This window comes from Lolium perenne, chromosome 3 (genome assembly GCF_019359855.2).
Source record: "Lolium perenne isolate Kyuss_39 chromosome 3, Kyuss_2.0, whole genome shotgun sequence".
Lineage (NCBI taxonomy): Eukaryota > Viridiplantae > Streptophyta > Magnoliopsida > Poales > Poaceae > Lolium > Lolium perenne.
The window spans coordinates 326776955-326798645 of record NC_067246.2 but is presented as its reverse complement, the minus strand read 5'-3'; the positions used below and the strand labels follow the sequence as shown (position 1 = coordinate 326798645).

The 21691-nt window shown below is 42.0% G+C and overlaps 1 protein-coding gene and 1 long non-coding RNA gene across 2 annotated transcripts; one reads left to right on the top strand and one right to left on the bottom strand.

The window, feature by feature from the left end:
* Nucleotides 1-816: 816 nt before the first annotated feature.
* LOC127340386 (uncharacterized) lies at nucleotides 817-1984 on the bottom strand. The gene is made up of 2 exons (XM_071827670.1): nucleotides 1786-1984; nucleotides 817-1722 (listed from the first exon to the last, which is right to left on the bottom strand). Exons 1-2 carry the CDS (start codon nucleotides 1957-1959, stop codon nucleotides 817-819), a joined length of 1080 nt encoding a protein of 359 aa, XP_071683771.1. The 5' UTR covers nucleotides 1960-1984.
* Nucleotides 1985-4768: 2784 nt separating this feature from the next.
* LOC139837727 (uncharacterized) lies at nucleotides 4769-6601 on the top strand. The gene is made up of 3 exons (XR_011754380.1): nucleotides 4769-4980; nucleotides 5583-5642; nucleotides 6081-6601. It is a non-coding gene; the product is annotated as an uncharacterized lncRNA (long non-coding RNA).
* The last annotated feature ends 15090 nt before the right edge of the window (nucleotides 6602-21691 follow it).

Below are 21691 nucleotides of genomic sequence, written 5' to 3'. Positions count from 1 at the left end.
GTGTAGTTTAAAATACTTGTGAGGGAGTTGGGGAATACTAGTACATAGAATAGTAGTTATCATAGAGACAAACACTTTGCGAGAAACAATGGGAACAAGATAAAGACCCAATTGAATTGTGTTTGCCTTCCTTTTTTTTTGCGAGGAAGAACAAGTGATATTAATCCAGAACCCTTACAGAATAGTCCACCAGATAAAGCAAAATTACAAACAAGTCCTGAAGGATAACGAAGACGACGCCGACGAAGAAGCCGTGCCGCTGGCGTGCCGCCGCCGCTCCTCCTCTGCAACCTTGAATCGGACGGAGTCCCATGGCGTGCGGGAAGTCAACGAACCTCGAACCTGAAGGGCCTCCACCTTGCATCGCCACCATCGTCTTCAATCTGGATCGCATCACCTGTAGCTTCCATACCTTCAAACTCCAGAGCCGCCGCAGACGATCTCCGGCACGGGAGCTAGGCGCACGGCACCTCCACCAAGATGCGAGCACCGGAAAGGAGGCAGAGACGTGGTGGGGATCCGCAGAACAGCACCACCGGAGAAGATCTCCGCCACCACAAACCACCAGATCGACCGCGCCATCCTCTCCCCAGCGCCGCCGACAGGCCACCCACTCACACCTAGCTATGTACAGACGAGATCCGTGGTTCCCCCGCCCTCCCGCAGCCGAAGCGGCCGACGGAGGGGGAGGGAACCGGCGAATCGCCGCCAGCGAGCTGGAGCGAACGAGAAGGGGAAAAAAATCGCCTCTCCTACTGTAGCGGGGGAGAGAGCGGAGCCAAGGTTCTCAAATTGTGTTTGCCTTCCTGTCTGAACCTAACGGTGATGAAATTCAGGTGCAACATAGGGCAGAAACCAGCAACCATGGCGCAGATACAAACCAAAGTAGGAAGACGTGGAATCGGGTCTATGAGATACAGAAGCCAACGGCCACCTATGTGGCGCCATTGGCGGGTGGACGGACGCGTCCCGCCAGGGGATGCATAGGCTGATGTTGTTCTTCAACAAGATCATCATATCCCCCCGGTTCACTGTCGGGATCCACGCACGCTGGCGCTCGTCGTATCGGAACAACACATCAAAAGGGGATGACCAGCTGGGTCTGGTAGCCAGCAAAAGATCGTCACGGGTCGCCGACTCGACGAGCACGGCCCACAACACTGGCTCCGCCCGTGGATTTGCGACGAGCCTTGGCCTCAAGCCGGTGCAGCTCCCGTCGGGCTCCCAGGCGTTCAGCTGGGAATCGACGCTGGCCGTGTAGAAGGCGCCCTTGTGGAATATGACGTCCACGTAACTCTTGGGTGTCCATGCCGGCTCGCGCAACGCCGTCCAGCATTTGGCTCCTGGCCCGAGGAATGACAGGCCGTAGCCGCCGCTGTGAATCAGCATGACGGCGTAGGTGCCGAGTCGGCGGCCAGGAGCTAACGCTGCCTTGTGGAACATGTTCTGCCCCATCAGGTTGACGTTCTTGACCACCTTCCTAGTGCGGCCGATGGAGGAGGTTATGCGAGGTAGCTGGAACTGCCGTCCGGTGAGCGGTTCCAGCAGCGACAAGTTGTACGCCTTGTCGACGGTGACCACCCAGCCGTAATTGCAGCCGATGATGCGCGTCGGGTGCACGGGGTGAACCTTGCTAGTGGTGTCCAGGGCGACGCCGATGAAATTATCCGGATCATAGCGGCGAATGGGGCAGAGGAAAATCTTGTTTGTCCATGTTTGTCTCTTTGGACCTCCTTTGTAGTAGTAGTCCGACTCCCATGGAGAGTCCTTGTAGCGAGGCTCCACGCACACGTGGTGCGGCAGGTTCGGCCGCCTCAGCAGCCGGAGGCGTGTCGTCTTGAGCGCGCGGCGCCATGGACGGCACACGGCGGAGCAGGCGACATTGTCGAGGGGACCAACGCGCCGTGCAATTTCGTCCAATGCTTCGGTCGGAAGGTCGCAGAAGCCGGTGGGCGCCATGGGAGAGATCGGTTGATCAGCGAGCGTGCAGGCAATGTGTGATGTGTGTGACGATCGAGCTAGCGCGGCGTCGCCCTTGTTATTTGTGAGTGTCCGTCCGTGTGCAGAGTATAGATAGAATGAGCATGAGCTTACCCTTGGCTTGTCGTGCCCCCAACGAAATCGATAGCGTGTCGTGCCCCTGCATAATGATAAATATACAGGAGCGACTGCTTCTAAGGCCACTGAGATTTGGTCATGTCTCACTCGATTAGTTTTGTGTACACTGTAGCATCTAATCGCTGGCCTGGTCATGTTGCTCGTGATGTTTCTTTTGTTTCCGTTCCTTACCGTTTTGATGTAGCACACTGAACCCAAAAGTTGAGAGGCACGGAGGAATTGGCAAGCAAACCAAGACCAAAGTCAACAATGTGACCACGCTCAGCTGAACCACTTTGTTGCTGAATGTGGGAAGAAAAAAAAAACATGATGTGAGATACCCAACCTTTTGAAACGAGGATTTTTTTTTTAATTCACCACCCCCATCGATTAGCATGGTAATAATTTTGCAACCAAATGTTTGTTCAGCAAGTTGGTGGAAATTAAGGAACAGTTGATACCCATTTGCCGGGAGGTGGCTGATAATAGGGCAGAGGAAATCTTTTTTGTCCACGGTTGTCTCTTTGCACCTTCTACTAGGTAGTAGTAGTCCGACTACCACGGCGCGTCCTCGTAGCGAGGCTCCACGCGCATGCGCTGCGGCAGGTCCTGAGCGCGCACCGCCATGGCCAGCACACGGCGGAGAAGGCGTTGTTGTCGAGGGGGCCAACGCGCCACGCAATCTCGTCTAGGGCTTCCCTCGGTAGGTCGGAGAAGTCAGTGGGCGCCATGGGAGAGGTGGGTCGATCAGGGAACGTGCAGTGTGCGTGAGTGTAACTATTGAGTTAGTGCAAGGTCGCCCATGTGAGTGTCTGTGGCCCGGCGACGATGGTTCCGTCTAATCATTTTTTTTCCTTTGCGAATCTGGTTCCGTCTAATAAAAAAGGGTGATCTCTTCTACAGAATATAGATGGATTGGGCTTGGCTTCGCATGTTGTGCACCCAACAAAATCAATAGCGTGTTGTGCCCGTACAAAATTATAAACATATAGGGAGCGACTGTGTTGAAGGGCCACTGAGGTTTGGTTATGTCTCAGTCGATTAGTTTTGTGCACACTATGTAGCATCTAGGCTGTGATCAGAAATGATTCGCAGAAAAAAAAAAGGCTGTGATTAGAAATCAAAAAAGAAAAAGAAAAAGGATGACCAACTCGGCCGACTGAGCCAGCCGACCAGCCAAGCAAGGCCCGCGCGCTCCAAGGCCCAGATTCCCATACCAGCCCAAGTTGGGGCGCCAGTCAGCCGAGCCAGCCCACGCGCGCCATCCCTTGTTTCTTTCAGGCCACCGACCTCCAAACAGAATCCTGGACGAACATGGGTTCCTTCGGGCTCGATTTGTCCGCGATTTCTTGGCAGATTCGGCCCCGTCTCTTGCCCCCTTTGCACGAAAAATCACTCATAAATATCTCACACTCCAATACTCTTTTTTTTTCCACACGGATTTGGACAGAGATCAGGTAACATGCCATAGGCATGTCACCGATGAACAGTGCCGTAACATGCGTTCTAGCCCGTTGGATCGAAAATGGATAGGCAAGATCAAGTACTGTAGCGATGCACTGTAGACGATCCTGTAGCAGATGTACTGTAGCGATGCACTGTAGATTTGTCCCTGTAGCGATGCACTGTAGGTTGCCCCTGTAGTGGCTACTGTTCATGTTCATCTGGCCATCCGTTTTCAATCCAACGATCAGACAGGGCCGGCCCTAGGGGGGGGGCGGGAGGGGCGGCCGCCCTGGGCCCCAGACCCAAGGGGGCCCCAAGTCCCAGGCTCCAAGCTAGGCAGCTACACATGTTTTATGCTGCAGCGGCGGCGCCATTAGAGCTGGTCGAAGGAGGAATTCTCTGTACTCGTACAAGTGTACAACCTAGACGAAGAGTTATGCACGAAGGTTGTAGTGAAGATCTTGGGCCTTTTTCGTTTTCGTTAATCGCTCAATTCACTGATAGTTGGCAAAGCTGAAATTTATAATACGTGTTATGTAAAATTAATTTGGTATAAATACTAGTAAAAAAATTATTGCTATAATTTTATAGGTACATATATAGATTATTATTGTTAAGTTCATAGGCCCCGGATCAAAGAGGGGTAAAGTTGATGATTTGATTTTCCCCGTTCGGAATAAGAAAAAACGACAACTTATCAGCTTCCGTATGTCTTTCAAAAATGTCGAGAATGAAGTCAAAATTGCGCATATTGGCACAACCGAGTGTTTCGGTGTCGCTTTTCCATGCGCCGATATGCATAACTTCGGCTCCATTCTCAGTAACGCCAAACTAAGGTGTATGATTCCGAAATAGTTTAGTGAAGAGTTCAGACAAAAAAATTAGTTTCGCCCAATCCTTGGATTTATAAGAAAAATTGCATCAAATAGTCTTGTCATCTAGAATTTATGCATTGAGCGGTGAAAAATAATTAGTCAAGCTACACATAGATGTTTATCGATAATTTATACCGATATCAAATAATTTATGCATCAGGCGGTGAAAATAATTTATTATTATGTAATTAATATTTTAAGGGCCCTGATTTCTCGCCTCGCCCCGGGCCCTCCAAATCCTAGGACCGGCCCTGCGATCAGAACATTGTCGCATGTCATAGCACTGTTCATCGGTGACATGCCTATGATCTCTGCGTGATTTCGATCTCGCCGCCGCCATACGAGCTTCTGGAGGTTGATGTCGCCAATGTTCTGGAGCCCCAGAGATTCTCATCCTATTCCCCCTCGAAGTATCGCTTCGTCCTAACCCTATTTCCCTCTCTCTGTAGCGCACCGAAACCACCAGCTGCACGCCGTCGTCCACTTCATCGTCTCGAGGATCAGCGGAACCGGCGCCACCGTCGAGACCACCTCGCCAAATCGCAGTTCGTCCACCGAATTGGTAAGACCTGCGTCCATCTGGTCCGTTCGATCTGTCATCTAAGATTCAGTCAGCACGACGTCAGCGTACAATTAGCTTGGTCAATGCTTAGTCGGATCCTAGCAACAAAGCAGAGGTCGCCATGCGTTTAGTCTATTTTAATTCAAGTTAAGACTAATCTCTTAATACATTAAACTTTAAAAATTCATAGTAGATGAATTAAATTTTGTAAATAAAATATGTGTAGATTTCATAAGAAATTGTAGAATCTAAACCCGTAATTAAATTTCAAGTATAACTCAAGTTTTATGAATTTTGAACTCTCTATTCGAATATTTTGACCCAGCTCTTACCAATCACCCGTGCTGATAACAAGAAACCAAACTGGTTTCTCATAGTGACGAATAGATTTACATAATTTGATTAGAATTAAGGCTTTAACACACAATAGTTTGCCAAACTAAAAATATTTTATGCATTAAATCTTTTTCACATGCATAACTTGTTAGTGAACAACCAGAAAACTAATTGTTCGGTGTGTGTAATTATTAATTGTCATTCATGCATATGTTTGTTTTGTTTTTGCTAGTTATTGTTTATAGTACCGTGTTTGAAACATGCAGATTGCAACGTGTGCAATTAGTGTTGTTGCGGGGACTATGTGAAGGACTCCAACGATCGAGGTAACTGGTGCTCATAAATTGACTATTTTTTTTCTATGCACACAATATTTTTGTTTTATAGAATTCTTTGTGGGATTATTTATATTATGTCCCATGATATTAATCATATGAATCGTGCCTTTGTTTATTCCTATCCTTTGTTGTCATCGTGTTTTAGAATTTCTTATTTTGCTTATTAGATGGAGTGTATCTCAACATGAAATTTGGTAAGTTGTAATTTATATTTTGGTAATATAATAGAAATATGTGTGTGCTGGTGAACCAATCTAGTGATTAACACTATAAACGAAGACACTTAACCTTACTAGGTGATGGTACAAGAGCAGTGTGTTGACTATGAGATCACAACCTTAGAAAAAGAAGTAGGTATTCAGAAAGCATATAGGAATTATGAAGTTATTTCATTTTATCTATTACTCTTCATGATTTTATTTCTAGGAGATGGCGGAGAATGATGAAACGATGGCTCTCATACGCGTGAAAATCCAGAAGATACAAACACTCCGTACCCTCAAGGCAAACCTGGAGCAGCGCCTTGTGAACTTGGTGCAAGAGTGCGATGCAAAGGATGCTCAAATTGCAGCACAGGATGCTCGAATTGCAGCACTAAAAGCGCAACTTCAACCTCCCCCGCCACCTGAAAATAGTGATGATGATGATGGAGGGGCATCCAATGTTGATGAGGAAGAGGAAGATACTTCAAATGATGAAGAAGTCGTAGAGGATGATGATGACACTCGCAGGAAGAAGCCCAAGTGCATGAAGTCCACCACCTACCCCAAGCATTTCAGGAGTAGCCACCTACCACAAGCATTTCATGAGTAGTTAGATTATGTCAACCGTTAGTTCTTTGTTAGGAAGATCGAATTTGTGATAGCTATAGACCGTATCGATCTATGTAATAGGGCGATGATAGTTGCTTGAAATTTTTCTTATTTTATTGAACCCAAAAGTATTAGGATTTTTTGTATAGATTCATACCTTATTTTCTAAAAGTGGTTTAAAGTGATTGGATTTCATATGTGATGATTGCTAAGTGTTGCTTTCTATATGCTATGTATGGTTAGTAATTTCCATTAGTCTACTACTATCATACTCATCTGTGCTAGCCTAAAGCCTAAACAAATGCCTCCACGACGTGCAACCAACAAAATCATAGAAAACAATAACCCCAAGATGCAACAAATGATGGTAGTCGAGACTCAATTTTTCTAGATGATGATGCAGTTCATGGCCAACAACAAACGCCCATTTCAACAAGTCCGCTTGACTCCATTTCTGAGAATGAATCCTCCAACCTTTTCAAGAACGTCTGAGCCTATCGCAACTGATAATTGGTGTTGCACTAACAACAAGAACTTGGACACCATTCAAGCTCAGTGAGAAGAAAGAGTGCGGTTTTCCACACATCAACTTGAAGGTTGTGCTGCTGAATGGTGCGACAATTATTATGTCATCTATCCTAATATAGTTTCCATTACTTGGGATCAATTACAAGGAGCCTTTTGTACCCCTCATGTTGTTGTTGGAGCTATAGCTTTGAAGAGGCATGCGATTCATAAACTGCTTCAAGGAGCATGCACTATGACTGAATATATGTGGAGACCTTTTTAATAAACTGGCATGCTATGCTCCTATTGATGTCTTCACTGTTGCTAAGAGGCAGTTCATGAGAGGACTTAATGATGAACTATCCATTTATCTTCTGGTTGTGAAGTTCAACAATTATTAGGAACTTCTTGATAGGGTTGATGAGTGCATTTTTAGCATGTTTCTGCACCGTTATTTGGTTAAGTTATCATTAAGTAGTTATAAGATTTTTGTGTTTTACCGCACTACCGCGCCCTTTTATGCTTTTATACACATGATCTTAAAATAATAAGGAAATGATGCACTATCAATAAAAACTGCCATTTTATGGTATTTTGACATGATAAAAATCATTTAAGCACTTAATTATGCACCTCGGTGAAAGGAGGATGAGAAGACAAGTTCTAGAAGGTTTAGCGGACGTCTTTACGGGCGAGACCCGCCCATACCGTCCGCACATACGGCCCGCAACCACCTCATCAAATACTTTCACCTCCCGCAGATGGATCTGAGTTCCAAGCACGTATGTGACCAGAAATACCAAAACACCGTCCCAGAAGAGATCTGAAGGAAGATCAAGAAGGGACCTCATCCAAGTAGCTACCTGGATCATTGGAGGATAAGGCATCATCACCTTCATCATCATCCACAACGAAATCATCATCTCCATCCCATCCATCTCACTACATTATAATCTCCATTGTCATTGCGAGTTTGTATTTGAATTCACGCCATTATTCCTATTCCATTCGCAAGATTATGATGATGTTTTTGATTGTCTCCATGTGTGAGTAGTCCACTCCGTTCTTGGGGGAGATAGAGAAACCCTAGTAGTATTATAATATGAATGAAGATGATTTATAGCTTTGCACTATGACTGTATGTTAGTTTTCCCCTGTGTTGTTTCATGAAGTCGAACATGTAACATTTGCCTAAGGGTCACAGGAGAGAACTACCTTCGGAGGTACGATAGTGTATATGGCAGGAAGTGACATACCGTGTGGGGTGCATTATTATACGGAAGAAGGGGATAAGAAGGGACTCGCAACACTTAATAAATAACCACATGTAATCCCTTAATTGTGATGGATCAATAGGTGGCTTGCTGAAGGTCGTTGCGGCAGTTATTTAGGGATATGTTATGAGATACATATTCCAACTTCGAGCCTTTCCCACATACAATGAGAGCTAAGATATGAATTATCTAGTTTATGTTCTTAGTTAATACTAGAGGTGGAACCAACAACCCCCGAGAACATTTTTAGTATTATTGCAGTCCAAACGTAATCTTTAGTCGTACTTTCATTCTTTAATTTCAGTTATTTACTATACAAAGCACCCTACAAAACTCATTTAAGTTAAAACCTCGCTTGATATTTGAGACAACTTTAAGTGATCATAGATAAATAGCAATAAGGGGCAATAAGATCACTACTAGTAGCTCCTCTGAAAGTGCATGGAGCCCACATGTGTGGTTTTGGTAACTAATGACAATCCCTATGGACTAATGTTTGCATTGAGTTATATTTGTAGGAGTTGTCCATAGGCAATGCTTGAACCATATGTTGGCTTCAAGATTGCAATAAGAAGCAAATGAAGAAGATCAAGTGTCAAGTATGTCTTGAAGATGAAGAAGAAGTGAGCCCTCAAGTTTAACCTCAAGACATCAACGATGAAGAATGAAGAAATGAAGTGCAAGTTCAAGACGAGCCATCTCGAAGAGATCATTTGCTTGAATCTTGCCATCCATATGGTGATCATGGATATGAGAAGAAGCGCCGAAGAAGAAGCTCTCCCATGATGGATTATAGGGGAGAGCAATCCACAAAACTTCGTCAAGCAAGCACAACCAAGAAAGGCGTTCCATCTTGTTGCGGTCAAGACCGTCATCATCGAGCTCAAGTGGAATAGTTTAAGGTTTGCTCTTGATAGGGATCTTTCTCACCGGCCTCATGGTGTAGTTGGAGACCGATTTATAGTGTAGCTGTCGTACTATCAAGAGGGCTCTTGAGTGAGTAACTCGATCGTATCGTTAGGAGAGAGAGCACAAACCTTTGCCTCCTTGCATCATCTTTCTTTGTTGTTATTATGATATTATCCATATGATGTTTTATAATTAGAGCTTGTTCTTATTCTCATGACAAGCTCTAGTTCATCAAGAATGGTTTTTGCACGGGCAACTTTTTGCATTTTCGAGGTTGGAGGTTTTACCGGTATGTCTTTTTTAGATAGGTCAAACCTTTCATCATTTATTTATATCCTACCTTACTGGACTATGATGGTTTCCTCCATGACCTTGTAGAGCTTGTTATTAGCTTCGAAACGAGCCCACTATCATCAAAATCGGAGTCCGGATCCTCAAGTTATGGTCATTTTAGTTTCATTGTTGCTGATTGAGCAGCCGGGCTTACAGTATTCCCCCCGGAAATTTGGCCGGAAATTTCATTTTCTAGGCCGGAATTTCCGGTGGGGATGGAATTTCCAGCCCTCACTTAGGCCGGAATTTCCGTCCTAGTATTCCCCAACGGCTCAATTATCTGTGGGGGGGGGGGGGGGGGGTATAAATACCCCCTTCTTCCTCCTTGGGTAGCTATCTCTTCCCCATTTGCTCTCCACCATTGTTGACCTTGAGAGCTTGCCATATCCCTCTACTCCTATGATTCGTGAATCTTTTTGAGGGAAAAGGAAGATGAGATCTAGATCTAGATTTCTACCAATCGAATCTCTATCTTTGTGAGTGGAATCCTCTAGATCTTGATCTTGGAGTTCTTTGTGAATTTCCTTTCTTCTTCCTCTCTTCCTCACCTACATGCTTTTGTAGCTTTGGTGGAATTTGGGAGTGAAGTATTTGTCAATGCATGTGGTGCATCGGTTTGAGTTCTCCACAGTGGTGGTGAAAGCAAGAAGGTTGTTACTCTTGGGTTCTTGGAACCCTAGACTGATTCTAGGACTTTGTGGTGATTTTTTGGGAGCCTCCAATTAAGTTGTGGATGTGTGCCCCAACCTTTGTGTAAGGCCCGATTTCCGCCTCGAAGGAAATCCCTTAGTGGAACCGTGACCTAGGCTTTTGTGGCGAGGGTCACCAGAGAATAAGGTGAGGCGCCTTCGTGGCGCTCGATGTGTGGTGTGACTTCCGCATCTTGGGGTGAGGCCTTTGTGGCATTGGTGTGCATCGAGCAACCACACCTCAAGGTGAGGCCATTTGTGGCGTTCGGGAGCACTAAGCCACCACACCTCTCCAACGGAGATTAGCACTCACAAGAGTGTGAACTTCGGGATAAATCATCGTCTCCCACGTGCCTCGGTTATCTCTATACCAGAGCTCTTTACTTATGCACTTTTACTTTGTGATAGCCATCATGCTTGAAGTTATATGTCTTGCTATCACATAGTTGCTTGTTTTACTTAACATAAGTTGTTGGTGCACAATGGTGAACCATAGTATATAGGCTTTGGGCTTGACAAAGTAAACGCTAGTTTTATCCCGCATTTGTTAAGCCCATCTCGTAAAAGTTTTAAACCGCCTATTCACCCCCCTCTAGGCAACATCCGTGTCCTTTCAGTTGGTAACCGAGCTTGGTATCTCACTTAAGGCTTCACCGCCTTGAGAGTAAAGATGTCGGCTAGAGGATTCTTGCTTGATGAAACTTTTATATTCGATGGCACAAATTATGATGTTTGGAAAATTCGCATGCTTAGTCATTTTCGGGACATTGACCCTCATATGGCGCAAATTGTAGATATATGTTTTTCTCCTCCTATGGATTCCCAAAATCTATCTTTAGAGGATGATAAAATTTTATGTGTAGGTATTTTTTCATTCTTGCCTTTTTGGAGCGCTCATGAGTTATGGACAAAGATTCAAGAGAAATATGTTGTGTCCAATATTATTAAGGAAGATTGCATTGCTTCCACTTTCGGCCGTGATGAGTTCTCATCTTCATCCACTTCACCAATATGTGGCAAGACACAAGGTAAAGATATGGTGAGTAGCGATGAAAATTGCAATGTTGATATTGAGCTTACCATTGATGATCCTTCATCTCTATCTCATTGCAATGATTCATCTTCGGACTTGAACACTTCTATCACTATAAATGGTATGCATTCTTGTGTTGATAGTCCTTGCATATTATGTGTAAATTGCTTGAACAAATCTCATGATGATATGCTTGCTTTGTCTTGTGACCATGATAAAAATGCTTCTATTTCCTCTAGTTGTTGTGTGACTAACAATGTAGAGGAAACCAAATATTCTATTGGTCAAGACAAGATCTTGAAAGGAGCCTCAAGTAACTCCTCATCTTTATCTCACGGATCTCGTATATGCCTTATGGCCAAGGGTTCCATAGTATCTCCCACCATGGAACCTAATATTTCTCGTGGTGATAAGGATGAGGATGAGTATGGAGAAGAGGATTGGGTTGCCTCTCTACGCGATAAGGGTAAGAGTGTATTCAATGTTCTTTGCAAAGATAAAACTGCTAGCTCTCACTTCTTTGAAATCTTGACTACCACTATTGAGAGCCAAAAACTTATTTGGATGCGTGAGAACACCATTGATAAAATGGGTTCTCTTGAACGAGAATATGCCAATGATGTAGCATCCCTAAAGAATGATCTTGAAGAACAACAAGAGACTGTAGCCTTTCTTGAGGAGCAACTTGAAACCTTTGAGGTGTCTCAAAATGAAATATTTTCTAAACTCACTAAATAAAGTGACCATGCTAAAGCTCAATTAAAAATGCTTAAAAATTAAAAGTCCAAAGTTGGTGTTGGTCATGATAAACTTGTTAAGGATCTAGATGATCTAGACAAGGCCCACAAGGCCTTGGAGAGTGAACACTCTATCCTCACCAAGTCACATGAGCAACTACAATCTTCATATTTAAAAGAGCATGCTATGTTACCCTCTATTGTTGATATTTTTTGTGATGATGCTTGTGCTACTAACTCTACTTCTTGTGAAGCATCTATCTTGAAGGAGAATGTTAAGCTAAGGGCTCAACTTGAATTGCTAACTAGCAGTTATGGGAAATTGGAAGAAAATCATGGAAAGCTTTCTAGATCCCATAAGGATCTTCTAGCCTCCATGATAGGCTAAAGTTAGCTCATGAGGCTATCATATCAAAGACAACACCTTGCGAGCCTCATGTGGATACTAGCACTACTACTCAAAATGCTATATTTCCATGTGCTAGTCCTAGTAATTCATCCACTCATACTATTGCTAAATCTTGTGATGAATTATTTTCCTGACCTTGTTGCTCTAATAATGAAGGTTCTACTTCCTCTAGTACTTGTGTTGTTACTAACCATGTAGAGGAAATCAAAGAGCTCAAGGCCCAAGTCACCTCTTTGAAGAACGACTTGGTAAAGAGTCATGAAGGGAAATGCAAACTTGACACGATGTTGAGTGCGCATCAATCCCCCAATGACAAGAGTGGACTTGGATTCAAATCCAACAACAAGAACAAGTCCAAGAACAATAAGAAGAACAAGGGCCAACTACAAGTCAAAGACCTGGCTAACATTGTTTGCTTCAAGTGCAATATTGAAGGGCACCATGTTAGATCTTACCCTTTGAAGAAGAAGTAAAAAGAGAAGCGGCCTCAAGCTCAAACTCATAGCCAACCTCAAGTTGAAGAAACGCCACTTCCCAAGAAGAATCAAGCCAATGCTCCCATTGTGGAGAAATCTAGTAAGAAGAAAGAGAAGAGAAGAATATGCTACATATGCCGTGAGAAGGGACACTTCTCCTCCTTGTGCACTATTGGTACCTCATCCAACTCTATCACCATTGATGGTGTTTATTCTCTTCGTAAGGATGAGGGTGGCAATGTGTTTGCCAAATATGTTGGTGCTCAAAGTGGTATCAAGAAAAGAACCATTTGGGTTACCAAGCCTATTGTGACTAACCTCTTAGGACCCAACTTAGTTGGGGACCAACAATCGAAAACTTGATCAATAGGTGCGTTATAGAGGGAATTGGAGACTTGACTACATCATGAGGAATTTAGGGATCTTCATCATTTATCTTATAGCAAGCCAAGTCTTATGGTTATCTTACTTCTATCATATATCCAATGTTCCACCTTGCGGTAACATGTGCTCAACTCATTTATATTGAAAGTTACTCGCCCATTTGCATGTGTTAGTTTTGTTCCTAACATGTGTTTGTATATGTTGTGCTTCCTACTTGCTTTTCTTGAGAAATTAAGTCTACGTATGTTGGGTTGCACACCATGTATTTGTGTTTATGTTGGAGCCTCTTTGCATCTTGTTGTATGTTATATGGATCTTATGATCGATTAATGGACTATCCCATTTTGGGGGAGTGATATTACTTTGGGAATTTCACAATCCTAACAATGTGTGTACATGAGGATTATCACTTAGAATTGATATTGCAAGATTATCTAGTCTTTATGTGGTATGTCATCTTCATGAGAAATTCAAATTCTAATGTCCATTAATATCTATATTTGGATATTATTTGCCTCTTTTGAAAACAAATTCATTATCACATTATGGGGGAGTAATAAGTTTTGTGCATATTACAAGCCTAGAAAATATGAACATTTAAGGTTGTGTCACATAGAATTGATATTGTAAATTATCTCTCTCCTATGTGGCTTGTTTGCTCAAACAAGTTCCAATTTGTTTAAATGGTTTCATTGCTAATATCTTTGTGGATATTATTTGAAAGTTTTACTTGGCATGGTTTTTCACAACGTGTCCCTCAATACCCTTTTGGGAAGCCATGTGCTTCAAGTCATTCTATTAATTTCTTTGCATGTTGGTATGAATGCTATTAATTGATTTGCATATTGGTATGACTAATTGAAGCTATCAATAAACTCTCATTGCATGATGGTTAACTCTTATCTTTTATCTTATGCTTTATTTGTTGTAAATATGATCTTACGTATACTTACAAACTACCACCGGGAAATATTTCCTAATACCTCTTGTTCTAGGACAATTGGCAGTCTATTATGAGGTAGATATTTATTGATCATATTTACATTGGCTCTTGTGTTTAATTGCCTTATTTATTGCCATGAATTTGTTGTGCTTTGACTCCCATGTGTCTTCCTTGCATCTTATGGATCTAATTTGTCTATTTGAACTTTCTTAGCATTTTTAGTAGATATAGGTAGGGTGATGATCCTAGTTTTGTGCATTTTATATTCATATGCAAAATCCTATATGATGCATTAATCTTGGGGGAGCTCTCTTATATTTGTTAGAATGCTTAACATCTCTTGATCATTATCAAGAATTTGGTTTTGGGAGACAAACCTTTTCTTGTTGGTACTTTGTGCCATCATAAAAAGTGTTGAGTGTTAGGTTTATTTGTGGGAACCTTGCTCTCTTGGGAGTTGGTTATCTCATTCCTTTGTTTTTGGGTTTAATTAGCTTCTTACAATGAGATAAGTCTTTGGAGTCAATTTTCTGTTGATTTGATTCTTTGATATAATTTGGACAACCATTGTTTCTTGATTTATTTGGTGTTTTGTCTAATTGTATATTCCTTTGGTTCTTTAAAGTATTGTTCATGTATATTTAATATATGTATATCTTATGGCATGTGTTACTTTTTTTGATCCAATATATAGGGTAAACGCTATCAAATCCCAGTTTGGCTAAGATGTGCATGAAAGTCAATTTCATATCTATATGCACATAGTTTTGTGGAGTTTGTCCTATATGTTGTAGTGTATCTAACTACTTTGTACCCAATTAGTTTGGGAACCATTTTGTACTTAATTTTGTTTTAGGTACAAGGAGATACATTGGATGCTTGTCTCACACTTAGAAAGATGTGGTGACTCAATGGTAATTTGAGGCAAGCTAGGATGGTCAACGAACTCATACTACATCCACACCAATGCTATCTTGGTAACAAATATCTTCTCATGGATATCTTTCTAGCATCAAACCATGTGGTTGTATCTTGGCATGAATCTCTCGATTTGCAAATATTATGCTTCTTGTAAAGATTTTAATGAAACCTATTTATTGCAAATGCGAGTAAATTGAGATGAGCACATATGTTGGGAAGTATATAAAATCATGCTCATGATTCATCCATCCCAACTATGCCTATCTAGCAATTTTATTGCATATCAATTTATCAAGCCTCTCACATGTGCAATATCGATGAAAGTGCAAATTGTGTTATTTCTTTTGGTATCCTTGTTTGTGATACTTGTTTCCTTTCTCAAAGCATCCCAACTATCTTCTATCCCTTGTTGATATGTGTGATGTATTTTATGTGTTTATGAATGAAGTTCATGAATGTACAATAATATAAATTGAGCATGTGGCCATGCTATTAAGCAAAAAAAAATCTTATTGGTATATTGCATGACTTCGTCTTGGATATCATGCTATATTTATTGTGTATCTATTTTGTGTGTGCATGTTTCTTCGTGGATAAACATCTTCGTGATATTGCCCACTTAGAGAAACTTATACACATAAGAGATGATACATCTCCATTTTATATCTTATTTTTTTGTTGCTAAGCAATATAATTCATTGAAGACTATGAATATACTTTTTTATCATCCTTGTAATAGTCATATAATATGATTTGTCATGCCTTTCACATATCCTTTTGGTTGAGCCCTTTATTATGGTGCCTCTTACTTGTTGCTCAACTATTTTATCGTTGCAAGTGTTAAGCTTAATTTTCTATCTATGATCTATTCAAATGTTTGTGTTTTAAATGGTAATGAGGGAGTGAGGATTCCATGTTATGCATATTGTATTCAAATGCAACATTTTAATTTATGCATGTACCTTGGGGAGCTTCCTCATTTTATTTAAAGCACTATTTTGTGGTGATCATTAGAGTTTAATTCACTTGGTATCTTTTCTTTTGAATGATATTATGGGAGTGATGATTCCATGTTTGTGCACTTTATAAGACAATGCATATTGTCTAGTATTGTGCACAAACCTTGGGGAGCTCCCTCATATTATTTAAAGCAATCTTCTTGATCTTATCATAATATCTATCTTTCTTTGTATCTTCCTTGTGGTTCATTTGGTTGCTTGCTTCATTTGTTGAAGCTTCTTGACTTTGTTATCTTTTTGCAATCTTTGATCCTCTCTATAGTGCGATTCCTTCTGAATATTCGGCATTGGATACGTGCATTTGATTCCACTCAAATTATGAGAAATGCACACGATATGGAGGAACTCCCAATATATTGGCCTTCTAAATTTTCACCCATTTCAACAATTGTTGCCAATGGGGGAGAAGTTTGGAGGGTTTAAGGGAATTTTGCTATGTCTTTGCTTTGTGCTTAAGCATATGCCTTTCTTGCATTGCATCTTGTTGTTTTGCATAGTTCAATATTTAGAGAAAACTTCACTAGGCTTTGAATGCCAATGTATGCAATGAAAGTCAAGTTCATTCCCACATGCATATATTATGGGGGAGTTTGCTCTATGTATTCAACTTGTTTGTTACTTAAATTCCTTATATAAACCCTCTCAAAGAGATTGTCATCAATTACCAAAATGGGGGAGACTGAAAGTGCATGGAGCCCCCATGTGTGGTTTTGGTAATTAATGGCAATCCCTATGGACTAATGTTTGCATTGAGTTATATTTGTAGGAGTTGTTCATATGCAATGCTTGAACCATATGTTGGCTTCAAGATTGCAATAAGAATCAAATGAAGAAGATCAAGTGTCAAGTATGTCTTGAAGATGAAGATGAAGTGAGCCCTCAAGTTTAACTTCAAGACATCAACGATGAAGAATGAAAAAATGAAGTGCAAGTTCAAGACGAGCCATCTTGAAGAGATCATTTGCTTGAATCTTGCCATCCATATGGTGATCATGGATATGAGAAGATGCACCGAAGAAGAAGTTCTCCCATGATGGATTATGGGGGAGAGCAATCCACAAGACTTCGTCAAGCAAGCACAATCAAGAAAGGCGTTCCATCTTGTTGCGGTCAAGACCGTCATCATCGAGCTCAAGTGGAATGTGCAAATTTAAGGTTTTATCTTGATAGGGTTTCTTTCTCACCAGTCTCATGGTGTAGTTGGAGACCGGTTTATAGTTTAGCTGTCGTACTATCAAGAGGGTTCTCAAATGAGTAACTCGATCATATCATTCGGAGAGAGCTCAAACCTTTGCATCCTTGCATCATCTTTCTTGGTTGTTCTTTGGATCTTATCCATGTGATGTTTTAGAGCTTGTGATTATTCTCATGACAAGCTCTAGTTCATCAAGAATGGTTTTTGCACGGGCAACTTTTGTTGCATTTTGAGGTTGGAGATTTTACCGATATGTCTTTTTTAGATAGGTCAAATCTTTCATCATTTATTTATATCCTAACTTACTGTACTATGATGTTTTCCTGCATGATCTTGTAGAGCTTGTTACTAGCTTCGCAACGAGCCCAAGATCATCAAAATCGGAGTCCGGATGCTCAAGTTACGGTCATTCTAGTTTTGCTATTGCTGACAGTATTTCTCCAGGCCGGATATTCCGGGCCGGAAATTTGCACCTGAAAAACGGCTAAGGACTAAGCGGCCGGGCTTACAGTATCCCCCCCCCCCCGCGGAAATTTGGCCAGAAATTTTATTTTCTAGGCCGGAATTTCCGGTGGGGGCGGAATTTCCAGCCCTCATTTAGGCCGTAATTTCCGGCCTGGTATTCCCCAACGGCTCGATTTTCTGGGGGTATAAATACCCCCTTCTTCCTCCTTGGGCACCTATCTCTTCCCCATTTGCTCTCCACCATTGTTGATCTTGAGATCTTGCCATATCCCTCTACTCCTCCTATGCTTCTTGAATCATTTTGAGGGAAAAGGAAGATGAGATCTAGATCTACATTTCTACCAATCGAATCCCTCTCTTTGTGAGTGGAATCCTCTAGATCTTGATCTTGGAGTTCTTTGTGAATTTCCTTTGTTCTTCCTCTCTTCTTCCCCCATAAGCTTTTGTAGCTTTAATGGAATTTGGGAGTGAAAGATTTGCCATTGCATGTGGTGCATCGGTTTGAGTTCTCCACGGTGATTCGTGGTGGTGAAAGCAAGAAGGTTGTTACTCTTGGGTTCTTGGAACCCTAGACGGATTCTAGGCCTTTGTGGTGATTTGTTGGGAGCCTCCAATTAAGTTGTGGATGTGTGCCCCAACCTTTGTGTAAGGCCCGGTTTCTACCTGGAAGGAAATCCCTTAGTAGAACCGTGACCTAGGACTTTGTGGCGAGGGTCACCGTAGAATAAGTTGAGGCGCCTTCGTGGCGCTCGGTGTGTGGTGTGACTTCTGCATCTTGGGGTGAGGCCTTTGTGGCATTGGTGTGCATCGAGCAACCACACCTCAAGGTGAGGCCATTTGTGGCATTTGGGAGCACTAAGCCACCGCACCTCTCCAACGGAGATTAGCACTGGCAAGAGTGTGAATTTGGGGATAAATCATCGTCTCCCACATGCCTCGGTTATCTCTATACCCGAGCTTTTTTACTTATGCACTTTACTTTGTGATAGCCATCGTGGTTGAAGTTATATATCTTGCTATCACATAGTTGCTTGTTTTGCTTAGCATAAGTTCTTGGTTCACAAAGGTGAAGTATATAGGCTTTGGGCTTGACAAAGTAGACACTAGTATAGCTTTCGTGCTAGCTTCATCGATGTTACCAACCAAATAAAAAGCCTATTCGGGTAGGCCATTTTATTCCACATTTGTTAATCCCATCTCGTAAAAGTTTTAAACCACCTATTCACTCCCCCCCTCTAGGCGACATCCGTGTCCTTTCATCCTTGTGCTTCGATACTCTTATTTTGAAACTAGCTACATCTGATATGTGTTCTTTCAGTTATCAAGGGTTGTTGTTGTGGAAGCCAAGAATAGGAGAATGGAGAACCGCCAGAGGAAGCACAACCACAATGGCTACAACCAGGGACTGCAATAGAGAACCCGCACCTTCCATGATGGGAATGTAAACTCTGGACACTGATACGTCTCAAACGTATCTATAATTTCTTATGTTCCATGCTAGTTTTATGACATTACCCACATGTTTTGTTCACACTTTATGTCATATTTATGCATTTTCCGGAACTAACCTATTAACAAGATGCCACAGTGCCAGTTGTTGTTTTCTGCTGTTTTGGGTTTCAGAAATCCTAGTAAGGAAATATTCTCGGAATCGGACGAAATCAATGCCCAACATCCTATTTTTCCACGAAGCTTCCAGAACACACGAGAACCAGCAGAGGGGGGCCACAGGGCCACCACACGCCAGGGTGGCGCGGCCAGGGCCTGGGCCGCGCCCCCCTATTGTGTCACTGCCTCGTCAGCCCTCCGACTCCGCCTCTTCGCCTATAAGAAGCCTCGTGACCTAAAACTTCGAGACGAAAAAGCCACGGTACGAGAACCCTTCCAGAGCCGCCGCCATTGCGAAGCCAAGATCTGGGGGACAGGAGTCTCTATTCCGGCACGCCGCCGGGACGGGGAAGTGCCCCCGGAAGGCATCTCCATCGACACCACCGCCATCTTCATCACCGCTGCTGTCTCCCATGAGGAGGGAGTAGTTTTCCATCGAGGCTAAGGGCTGTACCGGTAGCTATGTGGTTAATCTCTCTCCTATGTACTTCAATACAATGATCTCATGAGCTGCCTTACATGATTGAGATTCATATGAGTTTTGTATCACTATTAGTCTATGTGCTACTCTTGTGATGTTATTAAAGTAGTCTATTCCTCCTTCACGGTGTAATGGTGACAGTGTGTGCATCGTGTAGTACTTGGCGTAGGTTATGATCATAATCTCTTGTAGGTTATGGAGTTAATTATTACTATGATAGTATTGATGTGATTTATTCCCCCTTCATAGTGTAAAGGTGACAGTGTGTATGCTATGTTAGTACTCGATTTAAGTTGCAAAGATCTATTATGCTCTAAGGTTACTTAAATATGAATGCCGAATGTTGTGGAGCTTGTTAACTCTGACATTGAGGTGCTCTTGTAGCCCTACACAACGAATGGTGTTCATTATCAAACAAGAGTATATGTAGCACAAAGGAAGAGAACTTATTTATTTATGTGATCAATGTTGAGAGTGTCCACTAGTGAAAGTATGATCCCTAGGCCTTGTTTCCAATACTGCAAACACCGCTTGTTTATCGTTCTCTACTGCATGTTTACTTCCTGCAATATTACTACCATCAACTGCACGCCAGCAAGCACTTTTCTGGCGCCGTTACTACTGCTCATATTCATTCATACCACTTGTATTTCACTATCTCTTCGCCGAACTAGTGCACCTATACATCTGACAAGTGTATTAGGTGTGTTGGGGACACAAGAGACTTCTTGTATCGTGATTGCAGGGTTGCTTGAGAGGGATATCTTTGACCTCTTCCTCCCTGAGTTTGATAAACCTTGGGTGATCCACTTAAGGGAAACTTGTTGCTGTTCTACAAACCTCTGCTCTTGGAGGCCCAACACTGTCTACAGGAATAGAAGCGTGCGTAGACATCAATCACTTTTCTGGCGCCGTTGCCGGGGAGGAAAGGTAAAAGGCACTCATACTCCGGTCCCAGGTAACTAAGTACTTTTCTGTTGCCGTTGTAAGTGCTTGAAGCTATTTCCTTTAGATCATGCAATTGCATATTTTTCTTTCTTGTTAAACACTAGTAAGGCATAATGGAAAACATCTGTGAGCTTTTTAAACTATTTCCTGAGTCAAGACATGAATGGTTTAATGCGGAAATTTAAAAACCTATGGAACCTTATTTGAATGCTAGTAGCAATGATATAAGTATGAACGCTTTGAACACCATTGTTGCTAATGATATAGAAAATTCTAAGCTTGGGGAGGTCGGTTTGGATGAAAATGATCTCTTTAGCCCTCCGGGTATTGAGGAGAAAGTTTATGTTGATTATGATATGCCTCCCATATATGATGATTATAATGATAGTGGTCTTTTGGTGCCGCCTACTATGGATGATAAAGTTTATTATGATGATACTATACCTCCTATATTTGATGATGAGAATAATAATGATAGCTACTTTGTTGAATTTGCTCCCACTACAACTAATAAAATTGATTATGCTTATGTGGAGAGTAATGATACTTTTATGCATGTGAATAAGAATGCTTTATGTGATACTTATATTGTTGAGTTTGTTCATGATGCCTCTGAAAGTTATTATGAGAGAGGAAAATGTGGTTGTAGAAATTTTCATGTTACTAAAACACCTCTCTATATGCTGAAATTTTTGAAGTTGCACTGGTTTTATCTTCCTATGCTTGTTACTTTGCTCTTCATGAACTTGTTTATTTACAAGATTCCTATGCATAGGAAGCATGTTAGACTTAAATGTGTTTTGAATTTGCTTTTTGATGCTCTCTTTTGCTTCAACTTTTATTTCTTGCGCGAGCATAATTAAAATTGCTGAGCCCATCTTAATGGCTATAAAG